The sequence below is a fragment of the Heterocephalus glaber genome, unplaced genomic scaffold (assembly GCF_053883595.1).
Source record: "Heterocephalus glaber isolate CG9 unplaced genomic scaffold, H.glaber_assembly_v1.0 deba00001454, whole genome shotgun sequence".
In the NCBI taxonomy this organism is placed as follows: Eukaryota; Metazoa; Chordata; class Mammalia; order Rodentia; family Bathyergidae; genus Heterocephalus; species Heterocephalus glaber.
In genome coordinates, this window is record NW_028258303.1 from 14,876,593 (window position 1) to 14,901,036 (window position 24,444).

General features: G+C 37.1%; 2 protein-coding genes across 10 annotated transcripts in view; one reads left to right on the forward strand and one right to left on the reverse strand.

Annotated features, from left to right (window-relative positions):
• Positions 1 to 7,020, forward strand: part of Bmp2k (BMP2 inducible kinase) — a 126,851-nt gene extending 119,831 nt beyond the window's left edge. For both annotated transcript variants that reach the window (XM_004848007.4, XM_004848008.4), the window contains one exon: positions 4,235 to 7,020. In XM_004848007.4, the coding sequence (XP_004848064.1) occupies positions 4,235 to 5,670 (1,436 nt within the window). In that variant the 3' untranslated portion in view covers positions 5,671 to 7,020. The remainder of the gene's footprint in view (positions 1 to 4,234) is intronic.
• The window catches only part of Paqr3 (progestin and adipoQ receptor family member 3), a 183,184-nt gene that overhangs the window by 152,259 nt on the left and 6,481 nt on the right, over positions 1 to 24,444 (reverse strand). For 5 of the 8 annotated variants that reach the window (XR_002396168.2, XR_015452897.1, XR_002396170.2 and 2 more), the window contains exons 3-7: positions 22,783 to 22,938; positions 19,605 to 19,802; positions 17,082 to 17,172; positions 13,887 to 14,035; positions 11,199 to 11,318 (exon numbers count right to left, since the gene is read on the reverse strand). Coding sequence is in view for 2 of the 8 variants with exons in the window: in XM_004848010.4 (XP_004848067.1) it covers positions 13,893 to 14,035; positions 17,082 to 17,172; positions 19,605 to 19,802; positions 22,783 to 22,938 (588 nt within the window). In the remaining 6 variants the exon portion in view is untranslated. Of the gene's footprint in view, positions 1 to 1,829; positions 11,319 to 13,886; positions 14,036 to 17,081; positions 17,173 to 19,604; positions 19,803 to 22,782; positions 22,939 to 24,444 lie in introns of those variants that run through there. The other 3 variants (XR_205397.4, XM_004848010.4, XM_087215891.1) reach the window with 3 other exon arrangements.

A 24,444-nucleotide genomic window follows, 5' to 3' on the forward strand; every position in this document is an offset into this window, starting at 1 on the left:
ATGAAGTGAAAGTTATTGCCCAAGATGGAGTGTCTGTCCAGTGTTAAAAGTTCCAGAAGACCTTTAGGAATAAACCTAAACTCCCTAGAAATGGAAAAATTTCCCAGAGTGCTTGTTGCATAATTGTTCATAAAAATTAATGAGTGTTACCTGTAAGTAAAAGCATACAGAAGCAAATTTGGATAATCCTAGGTTTCATAAAATGAAAGATTCTTTTTTGTAAGACTTGTTAGCCCCTTTAATGAGCATATTCTGGGTGCTCAGGGGTGGAGGCAGCATCATCTCAGAGACTTGGTTGCTGAGACCACAGAACAGGTTTGGTTCTTGTTACTAGGAACAGTGTTACACAGATTGCACTTTATGAAACATGGGGAATGTTACTGGAGGTGTCCACGCAGGTGTGAAGATTGCACATGCAGCTTTCTGTGAGCAGGTAGGCTTGAGGTGATGAGCTAACTCGGGACCTTGCATTTGCCAGGCAGGTGGTGGAACCACTGAGCTAAATCCCCGGCCCCAGCTAAAGTGTATCTTAGAGGAAATGTTCCAGAGTGAAGGACAATTATGCAGTACATGCTGTTTTCAGTAGCAATCCATGAAAATCAGTTCTGTCAATCTAAAAGTATTCCTTATTTTTAATATCAGAAGTATGTGGCCAGGGATTTAGCTCAGTGGTTCCGCTGCCTGCCTTGCAAGTGCAAGGTCCTGAGTTTGATCCCCGGTACAAAAAAAAAAAGTATGCTGTATGAGGCAAGTCACACTTGAGAATCTGCATTTGATTTGGTTCTAATCTGTTAGGATACCAAATACACCATCTAGCTCTTAGCTGGTTTTAAGGAATAGGCTGAAGCTTATATTTGTATTTAAGAATAACCTGATGGAAGTTTCCATATTCTTCTCCCCAACTTCTTAGTATCACCACTAGGGTCAGAGTTGCCAGCAAGCTGAAAAAGATGACCAGATCCAATGGCCATTTTCTGTCCTTAGTTTATGGGACCTCTTGACATCTTCTGGCCTGGTGGTGTCTTACCTGGAAACATTCTCCTCTCTCGGTTTTCATGATGCTGCACTCTCCTGGTTTTGGGGCTCTTTGGCTGGTACTTTTGTTTGCTTTGTAAGTTTCTCTTCTGCTAATTTCTGTGTTTTACATGCAAGGGCTCAGTTTTGTGTCTTCTTTTCTTTGATATTTGCCTCCAGGTGAATTCCTTTTAGTCTTGTGGCTATTTCTCCATACCCTCTGTATGGTGATAACTCCCAAATCTATTTGTGGTAGCCTCAAACACACACTCTCATTTTCCCTGTTGTCCTCTCCACATCCACACTTTTTCTCACCTTTGTAATCTTTCCTGCATAGCAGTCAGTCATCTTTTGGTATGTAAATCTGATTATATCCATTTTAAAGCTACACTCAGTTTTATATGAAATCTAGACTCCTTTCCTGGCTTCACAGGGACTGTCAAAGTCTGGCCATTTCTGGTCTTTCCTGCTCACCTTGTTAAGGAGCACCCCTTGCTCACTGTGCCCCATCCCCCTGGTCCATTGTCAGTCCCTCACATATTCTGCTTTTATCAGGAGCAGTTTCCTTTCCTTCATCCTTTGCATGGCTGACCTCTTTTTACTCTCTATTCTTAGCTCTCATTTCTTGGGAAGGCCTTCATTCACTGCCCGTAAGAGGTATATGCTCCCATTCCTCACACTCTTATCTCTTAAGAGTCCTCGTCACAATATTTGCTTATTCATTTTATTCACCAATTTATCATCAGTGTGTAGCTTGTAGTAAAGTGCCCTTTAAAGTGTTTTTTGAATGAAATAAGAAAATGTGAACACTTGAATTCTGAGGTAAAAATATCTCGATAGTTTATTTTTCATTATATTCCTTTACATTTATTTTAACTCCCTTTATTATATTCTGAATATAGTTGGTGAGCTCAGAGTAGTTACTTGTTTCATTTCAGTATTGATTCATACAATGCTCAGGTGCAGAGATAAATGATAAGAGAATGTAATAAATAGTAATGATGAGAGACAAGGAAATGGTTGCAGTACCGCAGAGTAGGTACTACAGTGAAGGTTCATCAGGAGTACCATGTAGAGAATAGGTACTTTTTTGAGGGGAGGCTCTGAAGGGCTGTGACATGGGTTGGGTCTTGAAATACTGCCCTAGTCAGAAGACTCAGGTAGAAGGAAAGGTAGAAGGGCATTCATACTGAGGTGCAGTTTTGCACTGGGGAGAGATGTTGAGATAGCAGGTGTCCTTTGATCCGCAAGACCATTCCATTCCTGAGTTTTTGATAGTAAATATTAAGAGGCTGGACAGCTATTTGGTTCCTGAGTTTGTGCAGGAAGACTTTGGGTATGGCTATAATAAAGGATACCCATGGGAGATCCTGGGGTCTGAAGTTAAAGTTGTCACAGGATAGAACCCAGACAGAAGCACACCCTGTGCTATGCTGTGGACTGACTTACCACTGGAAGATTTTACGAAGCCACTTGCATGATAAGTGTTTCAGAACATTCTTTTGACAAGTTAAAGGAGTGTGCGTCAAGAGGCAAGAGGCAGGTGTCAGGCTGATCTGCAAAGTGAGAGGTACTGAGAGAATGAATAGTCAGGTGCTTGGAGGGATGGGAACAGATTCAACAGACTAAAACCATACCGGATGATCTTCTGATCTGTAGCAGTCTGAGGTCCTGTGTAGGGAGAGGTGCTGCCTACTAGTTTAGAGGGAACTGGTAAGTAGCACATCTGAAGAGGAAAGATGCTCTATTGAAATTACTGAGTTTGAGATAACAGTTGGATAAGTATTCATGGAGAGTAGTAGAGATCTGAGTCTGAAACTCAGGTATAAGATGTAGGGTAAAAACATTAGAGTCTGCCAAAACTATTAGTGTACTTGGCTATCAGCACAGGAGTAGTTAAGACTCTGGGAAGAGGAGGCAGAGAAAGACAGCCAAGGATAGTGCCCTGGGGAACATACAAATTTAAGGAAATTAAATGTTATTGCTGGGCACAGTGGTGCATGCCTATAATCTCAGCACTTTGGGAGGCTGAGGTGGAGGGATTGCAAGTTCAAGGCCAGACTGGGCAATTTAGTGAAACTCTCTCAAAATAAAAAATAAGAAAAGGGTTGGGCATGTAGCTCAGTGTGAAGGCCATAGGTTCAATCTCCAGTACTATTCCCCCCCCCCCGGAAAAAAAAAATATTAGTGAAAGAAAAGCTCTACAGAGTTGTAGGAAGACAGAGCTGACTTTTCAAGAAGCAGTCATATGTTGGAGACCACCATGTTCATAATGGAAAAGTAATGGTTTCTCCATTAAAACCTAATTCGTTTTCTTAACTACAGACTATACTTCCAGCCCCAGCTAATTGTTTTGAAAATATTTCATCTTAGTTGAAGGGAAGAGATGAATGACTGTTTCAACTGAATCATTACAAATTGATTATCATCTCTGGAAAAATCAATTCGGTATACCAATATATTGGGAAGGCAGTATATTTTCATGTAAATTAATATGCAGTATTTTATTATATACCAGATAAATTGCAAAGCACTGTATTTTTTTGGTGTAATTTTATTGCCAGTTATACAGTTAGCATCCTGATGGTAGGATTTGTCTTAAATACAGTGTGCTTTAATGTAATGTCTTATAGTATGGGTGCTGTAGTTAAAGGAGAATGTCAGCCAGAGAAGCTACATGTCCTTGGTGCAGTGTCTACTGTCTGTCCTCTGCTTTGATAGGATATGAAGGATGTGGATGCACGCATGATAACTCTACTCAAAAGACACTAACTTCTAAAGAGAAAAATGCTGATTTAGCAAAATTAGTGAACCATGTAACTAAACAAACAAGCTGTTCATCCCAATCTCTGTTTGGAAAAACTTAGTAATAGATTTGAAATATAAGCAGAAAGTTGGTTGGGGAATGCAGGATCTGAGAAAGCTGAATAATCTTACTTTGATGGTGGGAGAAGAAAATTAAATTGTCTTTTATATTCAGAATCCTATAAATAAAATTTAGCTGAGGGGATCTCTGATAAGTAGGCAGGGTGTAGGGTCCAGAGGCGATTATGTCTGTCTGCATTAAAGGACCTAATAATCTCTTCGAGTACAGTGACAAGAATTGACATTATTTTTTCCTTTGAGGGAATGTATGAGGGATATTCATAATGCCATGTTTGATGCAAATGGATTTTAAAATGGATTAGAATGCTTTAATAATTTTTCTTTGAACCTGCAGGTTCTTCTGAAAAGAAAGTTGAACATTTATCCACGAATCAAGAAGATAACATTGCATACCCTATCAGGAATGGTAAAGCAAGTCCAGTACCTAAAGATCAGCGGACTGGAAAGAAAATCTCAGAGAATTCATCAGTACAGGGTCAAGTGCAAAAGGGGAATGATGACTCTGAAAGTGATTTTGAATCAGACCCCCCTTCTCCAAAGAGCAGTGAAGAGGAAGAGCAAGAGGATGAAGAAATTCAGGGAGAACAAGGAGATTTTAATGATGATGATACTGAACCGGAAAATCTGGGTCACAGGCCTCTCCTCATGGATTCTGAAGATGAAGAAGAAGAGGAGAAACATAGCTCTGATTCTGAGTATGAGCAGGCTAAAACAAAGTACACTGACATGAACCCTGTCTACAGAGATAAACTTGGCAGTGGACCAACCCGAGACCCTAATACAACAGCACTCCTCACTCCAACTCATTTACCCACTGATGCTGGGGTAGACACGCCCAAACAGGAGTTTGATGTATTTGGTGCTGTCCCCTTCTTTGCAGTTCACACTCAACAGTCCCAGCAAGGAGAGAATGAAAAGAACCTCTGTCAACAGACATTTCCTACCATGGGACTAGAGCAAGAGGAGTTTGATGTATTCACAAAGGCACCCTTTAGCAAGAAGGTGAATGTACAGGATTGCCCTATAGTGGGGCCTGAAGCACATACTCTCCCTGGTTGTCCCAAAAGTGTAGATATATTTGGCTTCACTCCCTTTCAGCCCTTTCCCACATCTGCAAGTAAAAGTGAAAGCAAAGAGGACCTTTTTGGGCTTGTGCCCTTTGAGGAAATAACTGGGAACCAGCAGCAAAAAGTCAAACAGCGCAGCTTACAGAAACTGTCCTCTCGCCAAAGGCGCACAAAGCAGGATACGTCCAAAAATAATGGGAAGCGGCATCATGGCACGCCAACTAGCACAAAGAAGACTTTGAAGCCTACCTACCGCACTCCAGAGAGGGCTCGCAGGCACAAAAAAGTGGGCCGCCGAGACTCTCAAAGCAGCAATGAATTTTTAACCATCTCAGACTCTAAGGAGAATATTAGTGTTGCACTAACTGATGGGAAAGACAGAGGGAATGTCCTGCAATCTGAGGAGAGTCTGTTGGACCCCTTTGGTGCCAAGCCCTTCCATCCTCCAGACCTGCCATGGCACCAGTCACATCAAGGCCTGAGTGACATCTGTGCTGATCACAATACCGTCCTGCCTGGGCGGCCAAGACAGAACTCGCTACATGGGTCATTCCATAGTGCAGATGTGTTGAAAATGGATGACTTTGGTGCCGTGCCCTTTACAGAACTTGTGGTGCAAAGCATCACGCCACATCAGTCCCAACAGTCCCAACCAGTTGAATTAGACCCATTTGGTGCTGCTCCATTTCCTTCTAAACAGTAGAAACATCTGATGGATTTTTCACATTAACTCCTGTTTCAAAAGAGTATGAATAGTTTTATGAATTTTAAAGAAAATTTATTTGTATACTCTTTATATCATTCATTCTTACAAGTCCAGATAGGTGATTTTTTAAAAAACCAAATAGAAAAGGGAAGTCTCCCTACAGGGTAGTAACTGGATGCTTCTTCCAAGCAGGAGAAAAAGGAGCTGAATTCTGAATTGAAAGCTCCAAGGATGGGTTTCTGCTGCTGACACTGGGACACAGAAATGCAAAGGGACACTTGCAGTGAAAGCTCAAGGAGTCCAAAGGGACAGGAAAGCTGTATCGTTTTTCTTGGTATCAGAATATCACTTATGTGCATATCCAGGCTCATTCCAGATCCAGCATTTAAAACTAGGCTGATTTGTACATACATATGTTACATTTGTGAGATTTAGGGTCTCTTCTAATTTTCACACAGTGAAAAGTAATCTAACTTGTAAAGAACTAGGAAGATACTAGTTGGACATGATAGATGTCGATTCATACACCTTTCTCTATAAAGCAGAGCCAGAAGTAACTATTGTGCCTAAAACGCTGTTGCATTTTAAAAACAAGTGCCATTAATATGGAATATCTAATGATAATTATGTGAAATAACATATATGTTAATTAGCTTAATTTTGTCCTTCTGCAATGTATACATATTTTAAAATATGTTGTACATGATATATAGTTTTGTCAATAAGAAATTAACTTTTAAAATATGGAATATCTAATAGCCTAGAACAAAAATATAAAGAGAATTATCTGGCATTTGAAAAATGTAAAAGAAAAAAGATATGTAAGAATGGAAAAATAGTCAATGGTTTAGAAACATTTTATATTATTTTTAAGTGGCTTCTTGCCAAAACCTTTTATTGTCATGTCCCTAATGAAGCAGATTATTGGGAAAAAAACCAAAATAAAACCTAAGAGTGAGGAAAAAGGGTATATGGAAGTTTTCAGGAGAAAATGGAGCTGAAACCCTGAATTTTTAAAATGTTTACAATGTAAAATCATGTTGTTTTTAATAATGTACTTTATTAAATTACCACCTTCATCAAAGGTTCCCCAAGTCATGAGCAACAATTAGCTTCCTTAGGTTTGGAGGGTGAAGTAGTTTTAATAAAGTGCACAGAGCAGACCACCCACAAAGCCTTACAGGCAGGACTGCTTCCTGCTGTAATACCTCTGCGCTGGCACCAGACCCGAAAAGGGAGTAAGGAAGGAGAGGGCGAGGGCCAGCGTCTTGATTCTGCTAGCGGATTGTCTTCAGTGAAAAGAACCCAGCTACTACATGGCCTTTTTTTTTTTTTTAACACCTCAAATCCTAATTAGAAACTTGAGATTTTATAGAAATTTAATGATAGTAATTACATACATGGATTAATGTGAACACAGTATCTAAGCTTCCTGTGTGTCTATGTTAAATTATAATTAACTGTCTTTTACTATCAGCTTAACATTTGGAAGTTTCTAGAACTGTTAAAGCTATTTACAAAAAAGGGTGGAAACTTCAATTCACACTCTCCTTGATTGCTATATTTTAAATTAATATTTGCACCCAATTAAAGTATTCTATGAGTAATCTTAGTAGAATCTCTTAATTGTAGTATCCCAGTAGGATAAGTTATTTATCTGTTTTTAGTTCTGAGCTTGGAAGGAGGCACAGTATATGTAACTAAACCACATGTTCACTTTTGGTTGCTTTTTTTTCTTGCCTGCATGCTAACTCAGAAATTTGTGGGTAGGGAAGAAATCTGTGAATCACAATGCAGCAGAGGGCGACCAAGCAGTACATTACCACTCACAGTTGTGCTTTTAGAGCTGGTCTGTAGCAGTTGTCCTTGTGCCAAAGGCAAATATTACGTTTGCACCTTTTTTTCCTCCCTGATTCTCAGGTTAATACTGCTAATGCAAATGTTCAAGTAGATATTCTTTAAAAATAGATTCAAGTGACACTTTCTTTTACAAGTGAGTAAATTCATGAACTACAGCAGGTTTGTATCAAACAAGTTTTTAAAATGGAAACCTGTTGGTTAATGTGTACACAATATGCTTCTTTGACTATTAAGATCCTTGGTCTCTGCTAGACCTCACAAGTTTGTCATTTAGAAGGGTAGCAGATGAACTAATGTGGTCTCCTTCGGGTATAAACCCAACAAATACCTAGTTTTACTTGCTTTTCAGTACACTGAATAATTTTAAGTAACTCAGACACTGATAAGTATAGGACCCTTTGGCTTATAGTGCTGGATAAATTCTGGGGAAACAACTCTGCCACAGTTTAAAATATTTACCTTCTTGTTTTTTATAGTATATCCTGGTGATTTTCCTCTTTTGAGATTATTGCTCAGAGGAAAGATCTAGGATTGTTCAAATGGGATAGAAATGGTAAACTTCTTTTGTTCTGAGACATTTCCCCAAAAAGTGGAGATTTATACTTTTCATTTTCACTTACCACCTCCCCCACCATGGTCAAAGTATCACAGCTGATGGCCTAGGTAATCTCCTTAGGAGAAGTAAGCTCCCTAGACATGTGACAGCATTTAACATAGTACCTGGCACACTGCACTGAGCAAAATTTTGGCTCTATTATGAGACTGCTTTTTCCTATTTGGGTGTGCCCTGTGCCTAATGATGCATACTAGTCCTAACTCTAAACCTGCTATACTTGAACATCACTAAGGGAAGTAACAAGAAGCTAACAATCTGAGGCCAAAGTTGTTTCCTAACAGCTTTAATAGCTTGATTTTGAATCATCTTTTAAAAAGTGGACCATTTGCTTAACTATTCTAATATCACCTCAATAAAATGTTAGTATTAAAAAGATCAGTGTTGTGCATTGAGGACATTATGCATTAAGACACAAAAATTGTTGGTGTATATCATAGGTGGAGGAAAGGTTGCAGGTTGGATGAAAATGTAACTGATTAGCGTATTTATTCAGAATTGCAACCCCATCCCTGGTTATGTGTCTGTGGGGCATAGTTATGACATCATCTGGACTTGCAGATAAATGTATCTTTGGATACAACCCTGTGTATCATCTGTTAGCAGTTGACAGACTGTTCTCGTGCTGGTGGAAGAGACTAAGGTGGAGCCCACTCTTCTATGCTGGTGTTATCAGGCACTGCAATTCTCTTACTATGCTAGTCTGCTGGTTTTTTGTTTTTAGGTTTTGGTACTTCACATAAGCAATGTTAGAAGGTACAAGTGTATTAATATCACTAGTTCCTAAGAGTTTGGGTACATTTATCTTAATATATGTAGAATGTAACTTTTTTTCCTTTTGGCAAAACTACTCTTACCCTTTTAGGTCCAACTATTGACAGTCTACTGTGAGAATGAGATGACATATCTACTGTGAGAATAACATAAATGATAGTTTATTTGAAAACTTTTATACTCAGTGGTGTTTTATATATTAAGATTAAAAATATATATACACACACGCACATCACATCGCTCTACTGTGGAGTTAATGTGAATTTTAAGAAAATGGAATTGCAACTACAATCGTATCTAAAAGAACATTCACTCATAGGGTTTACAAAAGCCACTAAAAGAAGAAAGTAGATGGTGGAAAAATGCAGTCATCATTTTGGTGTTATTTTTGTTTTAAAATTTTTAGTGCTACTTTTGAAAGAGAATTGTTTTACTGTTCTCTTTTTGTGATTGAAAAGTCATCTAATAGTAAGCAATATAGAAGCTACTTTTTAATTGCTGGCAAACAGCTTTAAGTGCACTTTCTTTGATTATACTTCCATTTTTTTGTTAAACTTGAATTTCTGAAGCCTTTTATGTACCACTAAGCAAATAATTTTACTTTTAAATCAGATTTACATTTTTATTATATTTCTAATTGTTGTAAAATGTACTTTCTAAAGTATCTTCAGTCTTAAAATATAGCTGGGAAACTGTTATGAGATAGAAGCAGTTGCTTTTCCCCAAATCTAATTAAGCACTAATTTTATTACTTTGTCTTTACATTGCTTATTCTTCAATTCTGTCCCTGATTCACTTTGTTTTGTTTGAAATTTAAAGTTATTTTCTTACGGTATTTATCATACTTGTTTTAATAATCTGCTTTCTTTAAATGCAATAAATCCCCAATGGATTGCCTATTCTTTATAATCAGTGACTTTGGAGTTTTTCATTATCTGTCTCATTAAAGTTTTGGATATAAACTTCTATTCAGTTCTTTCATTCGTATCATAGACATTAAGCATGTGCCAGCTAATGGAATACAAAATAAGACTGGATCCCTGTTCTTAAGGAGCTTATAGTTTAGGATTTAAGAAAACCCATTTTGACCTGAATTTTTTCCAGTCAGAACACATAGTAGCACAAGTATTTAATCACAACTGTTATGATACCGTGAGGATAGCAAGACAAAAAGATCTTGAAGTGCCTTTTAAGTAACTTGTTTGGCCTAGTTCTTGTATTATTTGTAATTTAACTTTAAAACTCTTAAAAGACTGTTAACATATATAGCTGTTAAAAAGTTTTGGTTAAATAAGTCCTTGACTGTGTCAGAAAAGAGGCTTTGGGACATTAGGGAGAAAAAGCCATTTACTGGATAGATGGATGAAGTGTGGTGTCAAATTGCCTTATCATCATACAATGTATCATTCCACAAACTGGAGTCTAGATGAGTGGCTTGTGACAGTTTCTCAGCCACAAGAAAGATTCATCTTATTTGTTATGAATGGGCTTTTTCTTTTTTACAGTAGTAACATTTACCTCAAGTTATTTGAAAAACATGGGCTTTGTATTATTTAGTGAATAGTACAAAGCAGCAAAATGATGAGAAAAGTTATATAAAAGAATTTACAATGCATGATTGCTCAAATTGAGTTAAATACTTTAGAGAAAAATAGAATGTTTTCAATAATTTCTTTTAAGGAAGCCCAACTCAAGCACAGTATGTAGCATGTAGTTAGTATTCTCATATTGAAGGCATGAGCTTCTGAAATTTTATTTGTTGCATATTTTATTTTATTTTATTTTTTGTACCAGGGATCGAACTCCGGTCCTTGTGCTTGCGCAGCAGGCAACAAAGCCACTGAGGTAAATCCCCGGGCCTCTGTTGCATATTTTAAAAAGTTCAGTCTGCTGGCACAAATGAGATTATATGATACTAGGTAGTAGAGCAGTTCAAGGTCAGTTCAAGTGGCTGTTCATTTTTGGTACTGAGGATATAGACTCTTTTCATAAGAAGGCCTACTGCTAATTCTCCGTTTAGGAAAAGAAAAAAAGTAATTTGGTTTGGATCATTATCCCATTACCAGGCAGAAGTGCGGTAGAAAACTGAAATGCACCTCGATACTCAAGAGCATCTACACCTCATTTCAGTATAAACACAGTTACTGTGATAATGAATTACTACAAATGATTTGGGGTGGATATGGACCTAGTCAGCACAACAACTGGCCGGAGTCCAGGAGTGCAGGCTTTGCCCCTTGACATTTAATATAGGGCAAAGTAAATGTCTAGTAGGTACCTGCCGAATGGAGAGCTGTACACCTCTCTGCCAGCCAATCACAATCTTCCAATCGGTTACTCTGTCCAGGAGGGATGCCGTAAGATGTGACTGATAATCCCTGATTCTTCATTCCTGATTCTAAAATACGATTTTAAAGCTGTTATGTACTATAAAGAATGACAAGCAGCACTTAATATATTTAGTAAACTCAGTTTATTTACATAATACCTATTTTGTCATGCAGCTTACTGAATTGCACTCAGTGTAATAAAAAGACAAGCACTATCTTGTTATTTGAAAATGGCTTTATATACCTAAAAAGAATTGTTTAAAGTGTTAACTGTAACCCTATAAATCACTATCATTTAAAACAGCCATAGATAACTTAAAAATGTAAAGTCTGTAAAGACCTTTTATTTATAGATATGTAAAATTAAAACTAGTCTTTTTTAGTAATGTAGCTGGATAGTATACTTTTAATCTTATTTTAATTGATAAATAACTTAAATATACATTATTACAAGGCTCAGATTTATAGGCAACTTTAAATATTCTTTAATGTTAATAATGTCTTAAAAATGTTACCAGTAGTGCTGTGCACACAGTAGGTGATAAATGCTGACATACATAAGTGCTTATAATTGAGGACAATCCACATTCACTCATTCCTTACTTTATAATACATTATTGTGAAGATAAAAAAGAAGACAGCTTTCTTACAATATTTAACGTTTTCATAAAACATTGAAATGTTTATGTAGGATAATTCTGCCTACAGTTAGACCTATATGCATTCCTTTTAAATTCAAAGAAATAGTAATTTAAAAAGAGTGTATGCTCTTTTATACATTAACTCAGGTGGCAATTATTACATATATACTGTGACAAAGAGGAATTTTAAAAATTGAAACAAAGTAAAACTCAAGACTTTTTTCTTTACATTTTGAGATTTTAAAATAAAAATGGTTCCAAATCTAAAGTAACTGAACTTGCCTCTCATTTTAACTTGGTATATTAACTATGTACTTAGTGTATTTTGTTTGGCCAAAATGACAAAATATCTATTTAAAAGCAATGTCACGTGAGCCAGTAAAGGGTGTTTTAGGGAAATATGTCCTATTGTCCCACCAATACATTTAACATAAGAATCAAATCTGTGGCCTTATGAGGTACATTAGCCATTTTCAGAGTAGCATTCCATGATCACAAAAGATATGCCAGAGTGAACCCTTACTGAGCCTACTAAAAGGGGTTATTTTCTAACCGCCTCCATGAATGGGGACTTTATATCCCCAAAACATATAGTGGAAAGAAACACATTTTACAGATGTATAAACTGAGGCACATTAAAGTTACTTTCCTAATACTGGATGTACAAAAGGCATTTTTGGAATGAGCTTCAACATCAATCAGCATTTCTTCTGATACTCAGTTAATGCTACTGTTCAGAAAATAAAATAGCAAACACAACAGCCTGTCAACTAATTAAGAAACTTTGGCATATCCCAATAAACAACATAAGGTTTATGAATGTCTGCCTTAAGAAATTTAATTTATGCATATGAAAAAACCCAAAGAACATTTGATTCTATATGATAGGGCAGTAACATGTATTTTATAAATATGAACAATAAAGGGCAAGTTTAATGCTTGGGTCCAAACTTTAGTGTTTATGAATACACTGAGTTCTCAATGTGATGCTAATCCATTCATAAACAGAAAACTAGAGCAATGGTGAATAATCTCATCAAATGGGGCATCTGCATGAATTTGTTCTAAGGCTTAAAGTTCACTTCAGGGTCAGGACAGGGCCATCATAGATCCTATGGCCTTAAGAGTAGCACCTATGTAGCTGGAAATCCCCATCATCATGAATTGCAGCAGCTTTAGAAAGGTGAAAGCTCTTCTGGAATTCTGCTATCAAAATCTTTTGCAATCCACTCTCAAGAACTCAATTATCACATGGAATCAAATAATATCTAGAATTAAAAGGCTTAGGTGGCTAATGATTTGGTTACTGGAATATAGAATGTCATTTAGTTATGTCCTTAGTTTTTAATGTGACTATTATCACATAAATAACAATGACTGATCTGTTCCTCTCCTCAACACCTCTCTCAAAGGAGAAGTTTGAGATTTTCTAAAATATCCAGTATTTTTAAGGAGAGCAGGACCTTTAGCTAAAGGAAATAATGTCTTAAGTGCCAATTTCTCACAAAATGTGTAAAGGCTGTGATTATTCAAAGTCTCTATCTTAGCTTGTATTAAGCATAGGCTGAAACAACGCTCACCTTGATTAGGCACTTAAATTTGATTACTTAATGAAAATACCTTCTATTAAAGCAATCAGACAGGATGACTCCATTTCCAATGGAGATGAGCCCTTTCTAAGAAAAGTAAGCCCGTGTTAAGTAAAATGAATTCCATTTCCATGATTGTTTCACATTCATGGTTGTTATTCATATGTTCTTATGATTGCCAACCAATGTTCACTTTCTGTACAAGCAGCAAATTAGTAGTTTTTAGGGTCTGTAAAGCAATTATTACTACAGATCTCCAAGTACATTTTTCCATTTTTATAAAGCATTACTCACCATACATTAAACAAGACGAAAGAGCAAAAACTAATGGGAACCCTAGAAATAGTGGGGTATATAACTCCCCATTATATATTGCTTAACAACTGAATTCATCAGGTGGCCATACCTGAATTCACACACGTGAAACATAGTCAGGACAAGGTTTGCTATGTCTGTACTGCATGACATACACTGTTGACTGATGCCACCAATATAACATCACTACTGCAAGGATGTGCCATATTTGGTGGCTTGACCCGAGGTAGTTTAGTTGTCCTGTAAGGGAAAGCAGAAAGAAATTAGTATCGATTATACTATTTTGCTATTAAAAGAAATTTCCACCGTTGGCCTTGGGAATATGGTTTAGCAGCAAAAAAAACCTCTGGGAGTCTCAGTTCCTAGAGACTGACTAGAAATTCAGATTGAAATGTTTTGTTTAAAAGGATGAACTTGTTTGAGTCTAATTTTAAGGTTTTATTCATTAAGTACACAGGTGGATTTCAGGAATGCTATTCCAGTGTGTGTTTAAAATTTAACTTAATTTTGGGAATTTGACCTTTTGCTTCCTATGTCTTCTATCAGGTGGAATAGAAAAAAAACAATTACATGATAGAGGCAAAAGAAACTAGTGTGACAAATCAGAGTGATTTACTCTGAATCTGTAAGAAGCAGATGCACTGTTGTGTTTAGATATTAATCTGCCGGGAGTACTTTTTTGTTTTATGGTGATGTTCAAGGAGGAAAAGCTCACACTTGATTCTTAGGCCTTCTGACTAATGGAATAAACTGCAAAATTCTGTAATTAGTAATGGGTTACTTAACTAAGGCTAATTAGTTTATACACAACTTCAGAGAACAATTTAGTTTCTCTTTGTGGTTGTATGTTAAATTCCAAGGAGATCAAGTAATTAACATGTTGGAAGCATCTTAATTTTTCTCAGTAACCAACAAATACAGAGCTATAACAATGTAAGGGTAAACCTTTTCTTACTCTTGGTGCTTCTATGGTAGTGTAATGTAAACATTTTCTAACTTTTTTCTTTTTTTACCAAGAATAATACTTAGTACAGGACATAGCTTTGAAACTAACTTGAATCCTTATAGTTTTCTTTTCTTTTTTTGGTCCAATGGCCTCCTTTGACTCCTAGTGAAAACTACAAACCCATACAGAAGACTACAAAGAAAATGGATTGTTTTATAACACAAGTATGAAAGGTCTATTCAGTTCTGTACATGTATACCTTGGTGATCTTTGGGACCAACAGACACCACTGTGGTGTTTATGCATTTTTAAAAATTTTACATGAGTTGGATTTATGTTTTTAGGATTAAATTTTTTGATTTCCCAGTATCCACTGTCTGCATGGCCCACACTTCTCTCATGTATGGGAGAAGGCACTTACCCCTGAACATGTGAGACTATCACTTTCAACTGGAAAGACTTCAGTTTTTATGGTCGCCACATCTTAACACTCTCAGATACCTGACTCAGCCTCACAGCTACATGGAGCACACTCCATGTCAAGCTTATCTTGGAGGAAAGCTGGGTTACATAATATTTGGACTTTATAGGTGTCCTATAGTAGACAATTCTGAGCCTTTCATGTGAAAATTTTAAGGCCTAAAAACACTATGGCCATAATCACATAGTGTATTTTCAGGTTCAATTTTCTACTTGTCTGAGATGAAGAATCAGAATTCATTAAAGAATTGCTAGTAAAGTGATACAAAAAAATTTATTTTCCCAGAACTATGAGGAAAATTCTGGCCCTGCCTAGAAAATAGGTGCTCTTTAACAAAAGGGCATGTTCTGGTTATGTTCCTGAATTTTAATATGTACACACTCTGTCTGTATTCCCTTTCTTATTTAAAGCTTAGTGGTGAAAACCTAGCAGAGAGGAACACCAGAGGATCCATTCTCCTTTCCCTACACTTGAGGAGTGGTGCAATCCATCTCTAATTCCCCATGCAAGTGATTTATAACCCTGAAAGCAGGAAGGAGAAGTCTGCAACTTGTATTTAAACTGCTCCCTTTCCGTCCTGCAAACTGAAAAATCACTTTTTACGTGCTTAATGTTATTCTTGAGTCAAAATAAACTTTCTTGGATCTGCATAATTCTGCCCCTTACTAAGCTACATTTTATACTTATAAGACCAAACTGAAGGACATCAATATAATAGTAACTGCTAACATTGAATGTTCACTCCCTGCTAGGAACTATTGTTTTTTTCTTTTTTTTTTTTTTTTGGTACCGGGGATCGAACTCAGGACCTTGTGCTTTTGAGGCAGGTGGCGGAACCACTGAGATAAATCCCCGGCCCGGAACTATACTGCTTTAAGTGCATTTTTTCATCAAATCCTCACTATACCTCCAGAAAAAAGGGTATTAGCTCCATGTTTCAGATGAGGAATGTTACTGTTTATACTTAGATATTCCCACAAAGTTTCATGTGCCCATACCCATAAGTGGGACTTCTAAAAGGTGACTGGATCACGGGGGCTTATAGCTGACTTGCTGTTAGCAGGTGGGATCTAACTGGAGGTGGAGGATGAATAGGGGTGTGACCTTCCTCAGCTCCTCCCTATACTCTCTCTACTTCCTGTACGTCAAGAGGTGAGCGAGCAGGTTTCCTCTGCCCAGATCTGCCCACACCACTTCTGCCTGGAACCAGATGACCATGTAAGGACTGAATTTTCTAAACATGAGCCAAAATAATCTTCTCCTCCTTTAAGTTGCCACCTTCAGGTATTTTGTCCCAGCAAAGATGAAATTGACTAAGACATAGTAGCTGGAACTGAGAGGGTTTAAGTAACTTATTTAGCTCATGGAGCTTACTGCCAAACCCAAGCAGACTGACTCTGGATCTACCATGTCAAAAGAAGCAAGTACATGAAAGAATGTTCACTCTACCCTGTTGTCCTTTTCATTATTTTTCATCAAAATTTTTTTCCTCTGTATTGAAGGAGAGAATCTATCCTCTTAAGTAAGCTTGTGAATATCTTGGGAACATGAAGACTCTTCAATTTTTTTTTTCTTGGCTGTAATGCCAGGAAGCAAAAGTGAAATTGCAGATAAGAGAGGGAACTACTGTTTCATGAAAGTCCTTCTCTTCCACTGAGCTCAACTCACTGAGAGGATGAAAGGGAAAGTTTGTGAAAGCCTTTTAAAAGCTAAAGTTTTAGATAGTATTTGGGAATATAAGGATCATTCTATAATCAAATATACTGAGAAAACAAATCTAAGTTTTGATTCTCTGAAGCATTGTACTTCAACCATACATTTTGGAATAAAATTACAAAACCACTGTAAGAAATACTCACCTGGAAAGTACCGTTCTGGAACTTTGGAAATATAGAACAGGAAAGCAAGAAGAGCAATCACGTACATCACAATTACACGGGGTGCGAAGTCCTAAAAGCAAAATAGATATATATAAACATTTTCCTACTGTTACTGAATTCTCAATTTATTATGCATATAATGGTGGAATTAAAAATTGTTAAATGTGGATAGACTTCAGTAACCCAAGCTTTGCTCTCATTTCTTAAGAATAGAACACAGCAGATGCCCTTAATGTAAGGTTTCTAAAGGAGCTGGAGCTTTAGCAATGGGGAGGGTCCTAAAGGTGTCTAACTCCTCCACAGTATAGGAGTAGGGTAAAATGCATATGGGAACAATTACCAGCAAAGCAAGCAAAGAGATTAAACACCGAGGATTTATGGCTGGGAAAGACCTAAACATTTCTGCCAAAGACAGAAATTTTTTCCAGTACTCCAGATAGATGATCTTCTTGAGCACTACTATATGCAGTTCTCCATCTTACTGTTAATGATCTGCTGGAAAAGTTTACCTGGGTCCTGAGAAAATCAGCCAGTTATAATTTAAATGTGCTGTTTCTAATTCTGGCTATAAACCTAATTTACCAAGACTTCATTTAAGAAATAAAAACGATTATTTCTCTTACCTCTTCACATATATGAGAATAATCATAGCTCTCCTTAAATCCTATAGTCCTCAGATTAATCAACTTCTGATTTCTCAAATATTCTAGAACAGTGATGGTGAACCTAGACACATGTTGTTTTCTTTTAAGACAAAAGATGTTAATGTATGAGTTTTTTTTTAAACTAAAACCTCAGTATTCAGTTTTAATTGCAATGTTGGCACTCGGTGATAAACAAGTGGGTTTTGGGTTGCAATTTGGGCACTCATCTCTAAAAGGTTCACCATTGCTGGTCTAGAATATAACTTTACTCATCTCTCTGCATTAACCCAGAAAAACTTTTCATCTTTTTTTTTTTTGGTACTGGGGATCGAACTCCGATCCTTCCGCTTGCAGGGCAGGCGGCAGAACCACTGAGCTAAATCCCCAGCCCCAAACTTTTCATCTTTGATAACAGCCTCTCCTATCTTTTGAAAATCATAAATTAGAAAATTAGAAGTTTTCCTTTGCTTCCTCACTGGAATGATCTGTGCCTATATCACAATTTCATCTTTGAGAACCACTGTCTTCCTGTGTCATATTTCTATTTTAAGATTTCTGAACATAGAAATAGCCTTTTTTTCTAAATTTCTCTAAATCCACTGACTTTAACAGATTTTGTCTTTTTGTCATTACAAGCTTAAAAAGGATGTGTTCACCATACTCAAAAATTTTAATCACCTCTATGTCAACAACCAGTTTTTCATTTCTGGTCAGAATTAAATTTAGGGTTTCAGGGTGCCATTCTATTTTCTTTACTCAGGGAATCAAAATTGCCAAAAAGGGATGCTTTCCTAGATAGGAGAATCACTTACCTCCTTTATCACCACCATCTCACCTTTCTCTGTTTTCTAATCTTATGAAGAAAACACCCTCTTTGTTCTCAAATGAGTTGGATTGTACAGTCCAGCCCAGCCCACTGTCAGAGAATGGCCTTTGTTCTCAGTGGCATACCTAAGTCTTTTCACCATACTGTTGCTAACTTCATGCAGGTGAATGTAAGCCTACTAATAGTCCCTCCTCTTCTAATACCTGATTCTTTTGGAATAAAACCTGCCTTTAAAATTCTGCACTTCAGACAAGAGTCCCAGGGCAACAAATAACACATTTAGGTGACTTCTGCCCTTTGCAACAAATATAATATCCTAATTTCTGCCAGCTTTCTCACCATATTTACTTATGTTAAAAAATTTCAAATTTACTCTATAGCACACTTTAATTAGGATCTCTAAAAATGTATTTCTAATCCTCTTCTCAAGAATACTGGGTTTCTAATGCACATCAACTGTTCTCCCATAACACCTGACTTTAATAGCTCTGTGTTTCTCAGTTACTGCCCTTGGTGGGCTGAATATGCTTTCCTGGCCCCAGCTTCCAGTATAACACTTCCAAATCTTGTGATACAAGTCTCAAATTGTTGCCTAATTCCATACCCCATGTCTACTTTTACATCTTATACAGGATGTACTTCAAACTCAATTTGTCCAATAAAAAAATCCGTTTCAACTCCCTATGCCCCCCACCCCCCATACTCCTAGTTCTTTATTTTGGTTACCACTGGCATTTTCACTGACCTAGCAGACAAAGCCAGAAACTTTAAAGTTCTCCTTCATAGATAAAGACTTAAGTATTTACATACTATGTTACTAGAGAATTAATGTGTTATTTCACAGAAAGACATTCAGAAAGAAACAGTAGTTACACGTGACACTTTAACTCTACTTTTGAAAGGTTATGTTTAGTATATAGCTGTGAACATTATGGTGTTAACATACAATGAAAAATATGTCCTCAAAGGACACAAACCCATCCAGTCAGCCTGGTTATACCACTTTCCCTGAAATAAATACACTCCCCCTACCTGTACAATAGGAGCACCGATTCCTCCATTGAGCCAAACCCAGTGAAGAGTAGGGATCACTCCATAGCCCGAAACAGAACAAAAGATGATAGAACGGAGCCTCTGCCATTGCTGTGTGAGGTAACTGGGATGAATCTGTGCAAAGAACACTGCGAGGATCATAGCAAGCACTGTGATCAAGTACACCTGCCGCCAATACTAAAGGAAAGGGAAGGAAATAAAATTTTAACTCTCCTATTAACTACAAGAGAAAGAAAAGAGTAATTTTTATTTCTATATTAAACATTCAAAACTATTCAGTATTTTATTTCCAAGCAGGATTATTTACCTTCCTTAAAAATGCATATTTCATACCACTTAAAAGTTTCTTAGGATGAAAAGCCAAATTCCAAAGTGAGCTGGTAAAAGGCCACATTTATTTCCACACAAGTATATCCTGAGTGTTTCTGGTATGACAGGCACCGTTTAAGTCCTGTAGACACAAAGCAGACTCACCCATATGGTAAGCTCGCAGACTATGGCAGGGCAGACATAAGCATGTGATCACAATGTGCTGTAACTGAGTTACAAACAATGTTGTGGAACCACTGAAAAGGAGAACAATCAACTTTCCTTGGAGTAGCTAGAAATGCTTCACAGAGGAGATAACATCTAAGCTTGGTTTTGGGGGAATCCAGAAGATTGTGTGGCAAGGAGATTTTGAGGAAAAGGATGAACAAATGCAGCAGGGAAGTTTGGAGAAAGGAGGGTGAAGGGCAGGTGAGGTCAGACTATAGATGTTGGCTCTGAAGGATGGCAGGGATCTTTGAGAATGGGGTGATGCAGCCATTTTTCAAACTGAATTTTTAGAAAGATAACTATCATCAGTGCAGAGAACAGGTAATAGGAAGCCAACCAGAAAAGCATTAGAATAGCTATTTCAAAGAGAAAATAGGGGCTTGTATTCTGTTGCAGAATACAACCGTGAGCACCAGATGCAGAAGGCCATTTCTGAAATAAACTAGTTTTAATGGGTGACTGGATGTGACCAAGGGCTGGAGAAAAAAGTTGACTTTTTAGCCTCAAAGCCATGTAAACAGTTTCTGTTAATGAAGCAAATGAACAAAAATGACTGGGTTTTTGGGGAAGGGCGCCCAAGGAGCATGAAAGAATATTCACTTTAAAACATTAACTCCGAAGGGCCTATGGGACATTCTGGTACCTAAAATGAGCAGCTTAAATGCTGGCCTGGAAGCTTAAAAGTCAGCATCACATAGAGCAAGGGTTCATAAACTGGGCTCTAAGGACTTCTGTGGAACTATTCACTTCTTGAACTTGTATGCTGGATGGTTTATTTGGTGTGTACCCAAATGTACACACTCCTGTATGAGGGCCTACGGCTTTCTGTCTCAGTTTGCAAGGAAAAAAGAGGCCACTGAAGCAACTGAATATTTGGAAATAATTAGAAATCAGAAAGAAGCCATTTTTCCTTTTATGATTATGGACTGTTTTAGCTTCAGTAATTCCTTTCTTTTTTCTAAGAAAAGTGTCCTACTTTGATATTTAGAAAGAGGTAAACAGAAAATAGTTTCTGAGAATTATAGACTAGGATAAGCACACATTTCAAATACTGCATGACTGCCCTTACAGCTCCAAGTTATCAGCATGTTGCCTATAATTTTTTTAAAAATATAGTTTCATAGGGCCCAGGATCTAGCTCAGTGGTTCCGCCGCCTGCCTCGCAAGCACAAGGACCTGAGTTCGATCCCCGGTACCAAAAAAAAAAAAAAAAGACATAGTTTCATGCAAAATGAATATGTTATAAAAGCTCAACAGATAGGAAGTTTACTAAAATCAAATCAATTTACAAAAAAGTCAATCACTTATGTATTTAATTATATTCTTCTGTTCAAAAGTAATTAGGCCTAAAAAACAAATAGTTCATTCTTAAATGGATATAATTAATAATGCTCATGTATTCAAATCTAATTTGACTTTTCTCTCTAGTGTTAGATACCAGATATGTCAACAGTTTTCTGTGTCACTATGTAGAGACAAGGGTTCTGTTTAAAACTCCCAAATAGTCAGCAGAATCCTGTGCTGTAGCCAGTTTTCGCAACAGCCAATCTTCCCAAGAAGCCATTGCTTAATGAATACCTCCCATACAGGAGAAGTCCTTCCTTGTGAAAAGGAAGGTAGGTATACTGCTTCTGAGGGAGAAGTAAATTCTTGGCTTTGAAAAGAAACTAACTAAAAGGACAAAAGGAAAAGAAATCAAAGGATATGGTAGGAAATCAGGAGGAAAAGACAGTAGGGTCTTTCTGAATGGGGGAGCTTAAGATGTACTGAGTACAGGAGAAGATTGAGTTTGCCTTCTGGCCAGAACATGAGGTGATGGGTTAGGGATTTTATTCCATAAGGTTTGGTTGGCTGGTCACATGTCACATTATCTAATCACAGCATCACAAATGCTGCTTTGCCCAAGGCAAATGCCTTAAGGAAAAAAAACCAGAGCTGATCCAGAACTAAGAACAGACACCCTTGTTAATGACACTTCCAGCCCATCTGATCTGTCTCTAGGCCTGGTCCCAAATATAAAACTGAGGAAAGGAAAACATACTTCTTACAAAAGAATATGGGTCAATACATGCACAGATACACTTTTTTTTTTTTTTACAGAGAGAGGGAAGGATAAGAAGGAAAGTGGAAAGGAGTAGTGAACTTCACAATTTTATCAAATGCTAACTTTAACTTCCATTCTATATACAAAAAAATGAAAATATGTAATGTGTATATCTAAGGACCACATAGCCACATGGGTTTCTAATAATTCAATGTCTACATTGAGTTTTGTAAATAACTATATTTTTCATGAAAAATTAGTAAAATAAGTATAGAACTGATAATAGATGTTAAAAATCACAAGGGCCATTTGAAAAAAACTAAGTTTATGCATATATATGACTCCTTTGTTTCTTTGTTAGCTAATTATGTACTTCTTCAGAAATTCAAAGGAACCACTGCAAAAAAACCCAAAACCTATATTAAAGGCAGAATGTGAAATATGTTGGGCTGGGGGAATAGCTCAAAGGTAGAGCACTTGTCTAGTATGGGAGAGGTTCTGGGTTTAATCCCCAGTACCACAAAGAGAAAGAGATAGAATGAGAATGAATGAGGTGAAAGGTTTTAAGTTACTTACATTATTACAATAAAATGCATAAAACACTCCTGAGACATAGCAGCCCAGTATTCCAATAGAAATTCCTGCATAATCTAATGCCATCCATCTTCGGCAGGTTTTTTCTGACCGATGGCAAGAAAAAAGATGATAGCCCACAGAGCAAAGCATACAGACCTATGGAAAATAAAAATAAATCTTAACAAGGTGAAACAAAAAAATTAAGGCAATTCAGGAATGATTGATGTCCCTCCCATTCAATCTATTGCTGAAGTAGCCAGTGATAAAATGTGTATGTCAACATCTGTAATATAGAAGTCAGCAGGGCTGGGGATGTCGCCCAGTGGCGCCGCCCTGCCTGGCAAGCGCAAGGTCCTGAATTTGATCCCCAGTACGGGGCAAAAAAAAAAGTCAGCAAACACATAGTTTTTAAAATTAATCAAATGGCCTCATACTATACATTCGGTTCCTTGATTTGCTTTCTTCACCGAAGACTTTTTGTGTACATATAAGACACACTTTAGAGTTTACTTTTAAGTTCTAAGATAAACATGGCTTTATTTTCTCTGTGAAAAAATAATCAAGAAGGATTTTATATGGTTGCCATATTGAACAGCAAGCTAACCTGATCCAATCAGTTGTTCTGACCACTGAAAAGGCTTCTATGGCAGATTCCCTCTAGCCACTGAGTACTTGGTGTGTGTCCTGCATTGGAGAATACAGAGATGAAACCTCTACTCTCAGAGACTTCTGAGAAACAAGTAAACAAGAAGTGCTGCAAGAAGTCTTAGAGAAAGTCAGTGCAGAACATAATCAGAATATTGAGGAGGGAGGGTACATGCTATGTGAGTGTATGTGGATGTCTAGGGGTGAGAGCGTGGTAAGGAAAGAGCATCACTTGAGCTGGATCTTAAAGTTCAGCTAGCATTCATCAGGGACACAATAATGGTGTGTACAGGTTTACTGGGGGTAGGGAAGTGTCCACAAAGAAAAGTAGCATATAAAAAAACACAGAATCATTAAAGAATGGCACATGTCTTTCTTCATACATGTCCTACACATCAAAAGGTTTTAACTTCAGTTTTAATGGCCAGGTATGAAGATTTTAAGGAACCCTTCCAAAGATGTGGACTAGACAGGCTGAGGTGAAAGGTTACAGAAATAGCACTGTGGAGCAAGAGCTATACTAAGCCAGTGACAAAGGAGGTGGAAAAATGGGGCAGAAAACAATATGCAGACTCAACAGATTAATATTTTGTAAGCAACTGCTAAATGGAAATCTAACTATTTTACATTCTGTTCATTAAACAAGCCTAACCAGTTTCCACAGACTTCACATCAATATTCAATGGCAATGTACTTAGTCATACTTTTATTTCTTCATCTGTCTCAAATCCTTATTGGTCAGTAGCTTTTTGGCTACTAGGCTAAAAATCAGAATATACTGGCCCCATTAGACATAATTCTAAGAAAATTGATTGTTATCTTAATTATCCTTGTGGTTAAATGCCATAAATCTGGAGAGTACATGGTGTACATTCTGACAGGGAAAGATCTCATTGTCACACTGTTCAATGATCCAAAATACAGTGATGAAATAGCAAGGAGACATAGTCTTAGCCTGAAGTAGACCAGTAGATGATCAAGCATGTACGCAGGTGTGAGGTAGCCATGCATGTCCAC